The 9,807-nt window shown below is 56.3% G+C and overlaps 1 protein-coding gene across 2 annotated transcripts; it reads left to right on the forward strand.

Moving 5' to 3' along the window:
• Positions 1 to 3,991: 3,991 nt before the first annotated feature.
• On the forward strand, positions 3,992 to 7,048 carry PIMREG (PICALM interacting mitotic regulator). 2 transcript variants are annotated; one of them, XM_020964729.2, is made up of 6 exons: positions 3,992 to 4,132; positions 4,790 to 5,082; positions 5,177 to 5,466; positions 5,652 to 5,759; positions 6,134 to 6,186; positions 6,495 to 6,576. In XM_020964729.2, exons 2-5 carry the CDS (start codon positions 4,813 to 4,815, stop codon positions 6,162 to 6,164), a joined length of 699 nt encoding a protein of 232 aa, XP_020820388.1. In that variant the 5' UTR covers positions 3,992 to 4,132; positions 4,790 to 4,812; the 3' UTR covers positions 6,165 to 6,186; positions 6,495 to 6,576. The 2 variants fall into 2 exon arrangements, with proteins under 2 accessions (XP_020820388.1, XP_020820386.1); XM_020964727.2 differs by lacking the exon at positions 6,134 to 6,186 and having other exon boundaries at positions 3,994 to 4,132; positions 6,495 to 7,048.
• The last annotated feature ends 2,759 nt before the right edge of the window (positions 7,049 to 9,807 follow it).

Below are 9,807 nucleotides of genomic sequence, written 5' to 3' on the forward strand. Positions count from 1 at the left end.
ATTCAACCCATATTTCTCAATCGACCAGGTTCTGGTGATTGTTACCCTACTGACTTTCACAACACCCTCCTTCCTTTCTCAGAGGGTTCAGTGCCTGCCCCTGTCATCACGTCTGGTAAATTTCTCATGTCTCCTATATGCTTCCTCCTCTCCTCTGACCCTGGCTCCTGCTGGTGTGGACCCTTCTCACCTCACTCCTGGACTATTGTAATAGCTGCTGGTTGGTCTGCCTGCCCCAAGTCTCTTCCCATTCCAGTCCATCCTCCCCCTCAGCTGCCAAGGATGTCTTTCTAAAGTATAGGCCTAACCACGTCACCTCCTCCTCAATAAAATTCACTGGCTCCCTATCACCTTCAGAATCAAATATAAAGTCCTCTGGCATTCAAAGCCCTTCATAACCTGCCTCCCACCTTTCCAGCCTGCGTTATACTACCATTCTCACCATGTACCTAGAAATGCAGCAAGCTTCCTCCAACAAAGCCCTCCATCTCCTGACTCCAAGCCTTTTCCCTGGCCACTCTCCCACCTGTGCTTGGCATGCCCTCCCTCCTCATTTCTGCCTGCTGGCATCCCTCATCTCCTTCACATCCCAGCCAAAGTTTCACCTTGCCCAAGCCCCAAAATGGCGGCGCCTTCCCTCTGCTGATTCTCATTCATCCTGCATTTACTCTGTGTGAATGTTGTGTCTCCCATCAGCCAGTGAGCTCCTTCTCAGTGAAGCCTTTTGCCTTTCCTAGTATCCCCAGCACTAGCGCCTGTAACAAAGTACTTATTCAATCAATGTCTATTGCCTGCCTCAGTCTTTCTTTCGTCCCCAACTCCCACCCTCCTACAAGTACTAAGACTCTCTCAAACACCCAATCTCCCAGCTCCTCCACTTCATTTCCCACGACCAGAGCTACACAGAGGTGGTCATACCCTTGATCTCGCCATTGCCTGCAAAGGCACCAGTTCCATGTTTATAAACGCTGACATGCCCTTATCTGATCACATTCTATTGTTCTTCTGCCTCTCTCTCTGCCTTAAAACCCCAAACTCTCCATTCCTCAGTGGTGAAGTCAATAGACATGGATCAAGGACTAGTACATGCCAGGCACCAGGCCAAGTGCAGGGGATACAGGTGCAAATTCTTAAAAAAGGACAGTCCTTGCCCTCGAGGAGCTTGCAGTCTAGTGGGGGACAATACCCAAAAGGTAGAGAAATCCAAAGTCACCCCAAAGCAGTGCAGCTGTTGGGAAATGGGGAGAGGACTGTGCTGAACCCCTCCTTAAACAGAGGTCCTGGAGCCCACAGTTCTGCCCAGTCAAGGACCGCCCTCAGAGGGCCCGAGGGGACTGATGAGCCAGGAGGACCAAGGCTGACTCAATCTTGCCAATACGAGGTTTCCCCAGGGTGAGTTTCCTCGAGAAGAAAGGCATGATGGGTAGGTCCAACAGAGTCCAGGCCATTGTCACCCCTGCACTGGCCACACTCTCCTCCCTCCCCCATCTTGACCCCTTGGGGAACCAAGTCAGCTCTACACTATCCTCCTCTCTAGTCCTTTGCCCTCCACTATCCTCCTCTCTAGTCCTTTGCCCTCCACTATCCTCCTCTCTAGTCCTTTGCCCTCCTTTCCCCCTCCCCCCATATTCTGACCCAGAACTTGCATTGACATGCCTCTGCCTTGGATTACTCCCACCTCTTAACTCTAGTGCCCCCTCTTTGTATCCTGTCTGTAGCTGTTTGTTTTTCAGCTCCCAGTTAGATTGTGCACTCCTTGGGGGCAGGAACTGTCTTTTGCCTTTTTTTGTGTCCCCCATGCTGAGCACAGTGCCCAGGACACAGTAGGCCCTTAAAAGGTGTTTAATGACTGCCTGACCTCTGTTCCAGGCTTCTGGTTTATTCCCTAAAAGTATCTATTTCCTGTTTCTGCCCAGATGCACTATAGTATATGTCGGTGAGTGCAGTCACAAACTCACTGGAGCTGCTTCTGGAATTCTGGATGTTTGTGAGGTGGGATCTCTGGATTTTGACCAGAACATTCCTGGTTAGCCCTTGTCCTGTTGGTTGTAAACTTCTGTATGCTCCAGCTCTCAGCTCTGGGCATTTGTCCAGACTGTCCCCCAGGCCGGGAATTGTCTCCCTCCTCTGCTCCAACTACTGACCTCACTGGCTTCCACTCCTACTCACAGGATGAAAATCACAAAGAATCAGATCCACTACCATTCAATAAACAATTATTAGGTGCTTACTGTGTGCCAGGGTGCTAAGTGACAGGAATACAGAAAGAGGCAAAAGACAGTCCCAGACCCCAAGGAGCTTACAATCCAATGGGGAGACAAAATATAAACAAATACATACGAAGCAAACTTTAGACAGGAGATGTAGAAGATAATGAAAAGAGACAAGGTGCTGGAATTAGGAGGGCTTGGGGAAGGCTTCCTGGAGGAGGTGGGATTTTAGTCAGGACTTAGAGGAAGCCAAGAGGCCAGTCATTGGCGTGGAGGAAGGAGAGTGTTCCAGACCTGGTGAAATGTCCCGAGAAAATGCCCAGAGCTGGAGGGTCTTGTACATGAACAGTCAGGAGGCTGGGGGTCACTGCACTGAAGAGTATGTGGTGGAAAGGTGTAGGAAGTCGGAAAGAGAGGCAGGGCCAGGCGTTGAAAGGCTTTGAATGCCAAACAGAGCATTTTGTATTGGTTCTTGGAGTACATAGAGGACTCCTGGAGTTTATCAAGTAGAAGATGCCATGGTCAGAACTGAGCTTTAAGAAAATCACTAGTGGCTGAATGAAGGAGTGGGGAGAGACTAAAGCCAAGCAGAGCCCCCCCCCCCCCCACAAGCACATGAGGGTCGGCAGGGTGATGGCAGTGTCAGAGGGTAGAAGGAGGTATTAGAAAGGTGTTGCAAAGGTGAAATCAACTAGAGATGTTGCAGAGGTGAAATCGACAAGCCTTGGCACCATATTGGATAGCTGGGTAAGAGAAAGAGTGAGGAGTCTAGGTAGGATGACTGGCCGGAGGATCTGGGAGGGTGCGAATGCTCTCTACGGTAAAAGGGAAGGGAGAAGGGTAGGGTAGTGTAGGGGAAAGACAAGAAACTCAGTTTTGGACCTGTTGAGATTAAGATATCTACTGGACGTCCCATTTAAGATGTCTGAAAGGCAGTTGGAAATTCGAGATTGAAGGTCAGCAGAGACTGGGGCAGGCCAGGGAGACCTGAGAATCGTCAGCATAGAGAGGGTCATTTAATGCATGGCAGCTGAGGAGAGGAGCAGAGGACCCAGGACAGAGCCTGAGAGACAACCATGGTCAGAGGGCATGATGTGGAGGAGGATCCAGCAGAGACAGAGGAGAAGCAGAAGAGAGAGACAGAGACAGAGAAAGACACAGAGATACAGAGAGATGTCCTGAAAACCCAGAGAGAAGAAAATTCAGGAGAGAGTGTCCCAGGCTTCAGAGAGGTCAGGGAGAATGAGGACGGAGAAAAGGCCACTGAGAGACCACTGGTCATTCTGCGGCTTCGGAGGATGATGAGATAGGAGTCCTGGTTCCACGGTCAGTAACCAGTTCGAGAGGCCCGGCCAGGAAGTCCTCGAGGGCAGCCTGAAACCAGGGTTTTCAGAAATGGCCAATGTGGAAACGCTTTGTGGCGGACTGGCCCCTACGATCACTTCCGGCTCTGGCGGTCCGGGGCAGCAGTTCTCCCCGCTCAGTTCTCCTCCCCCTCCCCCTCCCCCACCCCATTCCAAAGCCTCCACGCTTCCCGCTGGGAGCTTGGCCCTGGGCCAGACAGCAAGGAAGCCGCTCCAACCGATCCATGCGAAAGCGCTATGAGCTCGGGGCGGGGACCAATAGCAGGAGAGGACTCCTCCCTTGGGCTCCAACGTCCCAATGGTGAGGCGCTATGCAGGTTTGGGGCGGGGCATCTTGGGACATCCACTGGAACAATGGGCTGCGCATTGGGGGGGAGGAGCTTAGGACCAATGGCAGAAGAGGATTCCTCCCGCAGGGTTCCAATGGACCAATGGGAGGACACACTGCGGTCCCGGGGCGGAGTATTCGACCAATGGGCGGTGGGTCCGGGCCCCGCGGCCAGTTTGAACCTGTTGGGTAGAGTAGCTGGACGTGGGACAGGCACGGACGCACTGCAGGTAGGGGATCCCCGACCGACAGGGATCTGGGGCTAGGCGGGGAAACTGAGGCCCAGGCGCCGCACTGCCCCGCAGGGAGCAGTGCAAATTGGGGGGCAGGGCTGGGCCCCTGACACACACCCCCGCCCATCCGTCCAAGGGCCGCAGGTTTCCTGACCCCCTTCAGCCTCCCACGCCCAAAGGCTTTCTTGTCCTCCTCCTGTCCCCCATGTCCCCCCTGCCCAAATAGCCCCCCCAAAGGAGGGGGGCGCTGGGTCTCTGACCCCAGCTCCCTTCTTCCCCCCACTTAGGACCCCCCCTTTCTCCTCTCACGTCCTCAAGCTTCCACAGCACTCGCCCCACCCCCCCCCAGGCAGCAGAGAGGGGCAGAGGTCCCACTGGGCCTCTGACATCCCCCCCATGCACACAAAGGCCTCCTTGTCCTCCCCGCCCATCCCCCACCTGGGGCGCTCTGGTACTGGGGGGCCCTGTGAGGGCGGGGCGCTCCTCCCCTTGGACACAGAGGTCTCTTTGTGCACCCCCACCCCCAGTGGAGAAGGCTGGGGGGTGGGGCAGGGGGCACAGCTTGGGCTGCCCGGCCTTTGCCCACAGCAGGCCCATGTATCTAGTGAGTGCCCCCTCAGGGAGGCTCACAGCCCTGCTCTTGGTGCCCCACAGGGAGATCTCAGGCCAAGTCAGGGATGACTTCGGTGTGGCAGGGTCTGGGAGTGACCAGAGGCCGCAGAAGCCACCAGATGCTGACAGAGGAGAACCAGAGCCCAGAGCCAGACCTCCGGAAGCCACCAGCCAGCTCTCTGGACACCCTGTGTACCCGCCTGAGCAGACGCCTGCCTCTGGGAGTCCTCGATGCCAACTTTCGGGATGGGCCCTCCTGGGAGCCCCTGGAAGGCTCAGAGAGAGCACAGGGGGCTGGCCGCTCTGCCAGGGAGGCCTTGGGATCCGTGGCTCAGGTACCTAGGACGGGCCTCCCCCCAGAGGGTTGGTGTAGCCCAGCCATGCCCACTGGACAGCTGTCCTGTCTGACTCAATGTCTGTCCTTTACAGAAAATCCAGAAGTCATGCCAGGGAGGCAGCCAGAGGAGAGACACGGGCCATGCCCACGGGGGGAGCACACACCCAACAAGGAGGAGGGGGAGTGTCCGGCTGTCAGGGGCTCCCTCACCAAGCTCTGGGGCCAGATGGCGGACCACCACCCCTTCATCCCAGGCCTCAGGGCTGAGAAGCCTCTCCAGATGGATCACCAAGGACCCCCTCCTTCCTCTGCGGAGGCACTCCCAGCGGGAAGCAGCCCTCCGCAGCCCATATTCATCCCCAGCTCCTCTCTGCTCCACGAGGCAAGCCAGACCAACGGGGCCCCTGCCTCATGGGGATTAGACAGGCAGTCTGGCCAGCATGGGTCTCCAGGTCCAGATTCCACCTGGTCGCAGTCGGGTCCCTGGGAGCCTAGGATGGGGAGGCCTGGCCACCAGGGCTTTGCTATGCCCATCCTGACCAGTCGATTGGTGCTTGCTCTGTCCAGAGGTGGGCGCTTGGAGGAGGAAGAGGAGGTGGAGTCTGTGGCCATGGGCATCCAGCAGCTGAAGCACCTGTCTCAAGCCTTTGATGAGGCCATTGCCACAGACGAGAGGTGAGTATAGGCCTGTGGGCTGGGCTGGGGGTTGGGGGTAGGCAGAGAAGAGGCCTCAAACCTGAGGTGGACAGTGTGGCCCCTGACTTTCTGAAGGCCCTTCCCTCATCCACACTAACAGCCAGGGCCAGAGTGCCCTCCTCAGGGGTACAGGGACACCTCCCTGTCCTGGAATTAGGGGTTCCAGAACAGCCTGGTTCCCAGATATCCTGCCAGCACCCCGCCCAACACATTGCACACACATCCAGCCTTGTCTGGGGGCCCTGAGGCCAGGAAGGATGGGGCTGGGCTGAGGTCCTGCACCCTGCCCTCTGGCTCCCTGGCATGTGAGTGGTAACTAGGCCTCCTCCCTCCTCTCCTGTTTCTTGTCTCAGTGACTTGACTGTTTCTCTCATTCAAAACTGAAGAGGGGGCATGAGCATGGCAGGTAAAGGCTGGGGGGGCGGTGCTTGGCCAGTGCAGGGTGGGGAGGTGTCTTGAAGGGCCCTGAGGGCATCCCCAGGGACCCAATTCTGCATCTAGCCTTGCCTGAGAGTTTCTCGGGGAAGCTGGAGCAGCCCCTGCCTGGGGCACACTCCCGTAACTAACCCAGCATGATAAGCCCCAGCTCTTCACCTCTGTCCCCCTCCCACCCTGGCGGGGTTTTCTGGCTTCCAGCCTGAGGAGGCATCCCAGCTGTCAGAGGTAGAGGGCAGGGCTGGCCCTATGAGCTGACAGCTCCTTGGTATTCTACAGGAAACAAGCAATAATGCGTTACCACCTGCTCATGACCCATAACCTGAGGGCTGTGAGCCAGTCAGAGGTTCCTCTGGGCTTCTGGACAGAGGCGCCCAGGACTGGCGGATTACGGCCACCAACACAATGTTAAGGTGTGATGTCCTAGAGAGAGGGTGGCTCCAGGGCATTTCTCCAGCTTGGGCACCCGCAAACCTCATGTCTGGACTGAAGCTTCTTCCTTGCCTCCAGAGGGCTTCTTCTGCAAACCCACCCCCACCATGGGCAGAAAGGGGCTGCTGCCACAAGGTGGCATGCATGGGCATGTGCAGCAGCAGCTGGTAACCACGGATGGTGTTACTGCCAGACTGGGCATGGGGGGTACCCCCCCCATACACACTCCCAGCCCTCAGGCTGGCTCCACCCTTGTCTGTCCCACCTAGGCTTGACCCTGCTAATTTAAGGTTGACAGATCCTGCCCCTTGCTTCAACTTTGGGTGTTAAAAACACTACAGCCAGGCACTGCCTTGGCCTTCTGTCCCCTACTGATAATAAATATTGTTTCTTCTCTCTTACTGCAGGGTCTTTGGTCTATGGCAGGGTGCTGGGGAGAGGCTAAGTCTGTCTGGTTTAGGGATAGTCAGGGAATGCCACCTATACATGTGGATGCGGGATGGGGCCTTGGCAGGGACCTTACTGCACACAGACTTGGGCCTAGAAGGTGGGGGCCCTGGTGAGCCAGTGCTGGCCTTTGGCCTCTGTCTCATCAAGTCAATGGGCTTTTCCCCAGATACCTGAGCCCACTCCTTGTACCTAGGGAATGGGGGATCTGGAGCAGGGCTGAGCTCCTAAGCCACAGCTGGTTAAGCGTGTGAAAGCAGTGTCCGTGGTTGGGCAGGGGAGCCGCCTTAGCCAGAGGCCCAGGACAGTTCTGGGAACACCAATCAGCAACCTCAAAGGCAAGGCAAGTTTTTATTTGTGACAGCACTAGAGAGGCAAAGACCAGCTCCCATCAAAAGTGAGACCCTTTGTAAAAATTGCAACGCCTTGATTCTGAGAAATCTGGTGTTGTACATGTTTAGACCCACTTTGTACAAGAGCGGCATAAGAAAGAACCTTTGTCACCACAGAACCTCACTGACAAATGATATTGGAAACTACATGGAATTAATGGAGACCGTCACAAGAGCCAAGAAAAAAGGACATTGTTCCAGAGACCCTGGTGAAGTGGGGGTCCCTGGCGAGGGGCACGGCTGCCTTCCTCTTCCCACACACCCACAGGGGTCGGCCATGGAAGGCTTCACTTGGTCCATCCTTGCTGGCTCTGGGACTCCCCAGCTGCCTACCCAAAAGCCACATGAGGGTCTCGATTTCACTCCCACCCCAAAAGGACCCACAGAAGTCTAGATCTCAGAAAAAAGGGGTGGAGGGGGGTTGGTCCAGGGTGGGAGATAAAAGGGTAAGGCCCAAGGAGTCTGAAGGGGGGGTGAACTGGGGGGCAGAGCCATGCTCCTATCAGGCTGGGGCTCCAGACCTCCCCTCTCATCTATGAAGGAAGAAAGGGATATGCAGGCAAAGCAATCATTCAATGCGGGAAGTTGTAGGAGGCCCTAGAAGCACATGGAAGGTGACCTTGTACATTTCTGTAGGACTGAGCCGCCATCTTATGAAGTCAGATGGCGATTTGGAACATGGGCCTCAAAGTGATGAGATGACATTGCTTTTAACTGCCTCCTCCTGCCCAGCCAAGGGCTCCCTCCCAGCCCCACACAAGTCTCTAGAACCTTCTGGGAGCAGCTTTGGACCTTTGTTCCCTCCAGCCCAGAATCATCAGGTGTTGGTTGAAGGGAAAGGTGAGCTATCCAGTAAAATGTATGAGCAAGACCCTTCCCCTGGGGCAGGTGCAGTGAACAGACTTAGGGCCCCAGGAGTGCCTGAGAATACCCTCAGGCTCCCGGGGCCCAAGCACAGGTAGACCCTTGGTGGGCAGCCAGGGGATGGCAGTAGGAGTGCCAGAGAATGCCCCTGGTTCCTGGGACCCAAGCATAGGCAAACCCTAGGTGGGCAGCCAGGGGGTGACAGGAGTGCCAGAGAATGCCCCTGGCTCCCAGGACCCAAGCACAGGCAGGCCCTAGGTGGGCAGCCAGGGGATGGCATGCCTCGAGCTGTAGCCTTGTCAGCAGTGGGATAAATAGGCAGTTGGGAGGAGCAGCAGAGCCTGCCTTGTTTGGGATGGGTGGGTTGAGCTGGAGATCACCTGTGCTATCCCTCACCTTCTAAGTACATTTTCTCCAGCTTCACAGGAAGACATCGACTAACCAGGCAGATGATGCATGGGGAGCTGCACACAAACACACACTTGCACACACATGCATGCACAATCTCAGCCTGAGGGGTGAGGTGGGTATCTGGGAAGGGTCCCCCTGCTGCAGAAGGCTGCTGCTGTTGGGCCAGAAGGGGATGGGGCTGGTGGGGCAGCTGCGGCAGGCTCTGGAAAACAAATGGAGCCTCCCCCAGCCCTGGTGTGAGACAGGGCCCAGGCCAGCATGCTGAGCACCCCAGCATCCTCACTGGGGGGAATTAGCATCCTGACTTGGCTTCCTGGGAACATGGGAAGTTTGCCAGTAGGCCTTCGGCACCCTCAACTCTAAATGGGTGAAGCCCTGCCCCATGCCCAGCCTTTTTCAGAAAGCTGAGGTGGCAGAACTTCAGAGAGGGTGCTGGACCAACTCTGCTGAGTGACTACTGGCCAACAGGGCTCCCCCAAGGCCTCTCCCCCAGACCCCTTGGCACTGAGCTCAGCTGATCCTCCAAGGAGAAACAGAAGAGTCCACATGCCTTCCACCTGGGACCTGAAGCCCTCTGGGTTCAGTCAAACCTGCCCCATGGCCTTCAGAAGGAGCCCTGATCCGTGAAGGAACCATGGCAGGCCAGACCCTGGATGACCCCAGATTCACGCTGGCCTCTCCAGTGTGGCTCCATAAGGCAGGGGACTGGTCTGGGGAATGCAACTCGGGGCAAAGCTGCCGCTTGGGCCAGGGCCCCCTAATGAACCCAGGGCCTTGAGTGTGCCAATACTTAGCTCCAGTGTGGAGCCCGTGCTGAGCCAGGCCAAGAAGACTGGACAGAGATGAAGTCTCCTTCACCCCTCCACCACCCATCCAGAGCTCTGCCTAGATGTGCACTGATCCCTAGGGGAGACGGGCTCAGCCAGGAGTGACCTACAGAAAAGAAGTATGTCTGGTAGTCAGCCCAGCAGTCAAAAGGGACTGTGGCTGAAGAGGGCACCCTGCAGGCTGTCAGCAGTAAGCACTTAATTAATAAAGGTTTGTTG

The sequence above is a fragment of the Phascolarctos cinereus genome, unplaced genomic scaffold (assembly GCF_003287225.1).
Source record: "Phascolarctos cinereus isolate Bilbo 61053 unplaced genomic scaffold, phaCin_HiC Scaffold_7;HRSCAF=346, whole genome shotgun sequence".
Taxonomy (NCBI): Eukaryota; Metazoa; Chordata; class Mammalia; order Diprotodontia; family Phascolarctidae; genus Phascolarctos; species Phascolarctos cinereus.

What these genes read in the sequence shown, in the direction of transcription:
- PIMREG (XM_020964727.2), top strand. Translation starts at nt 4,813, where the DNA reads ATGACTTCGGTGTGGCAGGGTCTGGGAGTGACCAGAGGCCGCAGAAGC. An exon ending in CCTTGGGATCCGTGGCTCAG is followed by an intron (nt 5,083 to 5,176) that starts GTACCTAGGACG and finishes TGTCCTTTACAG; the next exon opens with AAAATCCAGAAGTCATGCCA. An exon ending in GCCATTGCCACAGACGAGAG is followed by an intron (nt 5,760 to 6,494) that starts GTGAGTATAGGC and finishes GGTATTCTACAG; the next exon opens with GAAACAAGCAATAATGCGTT.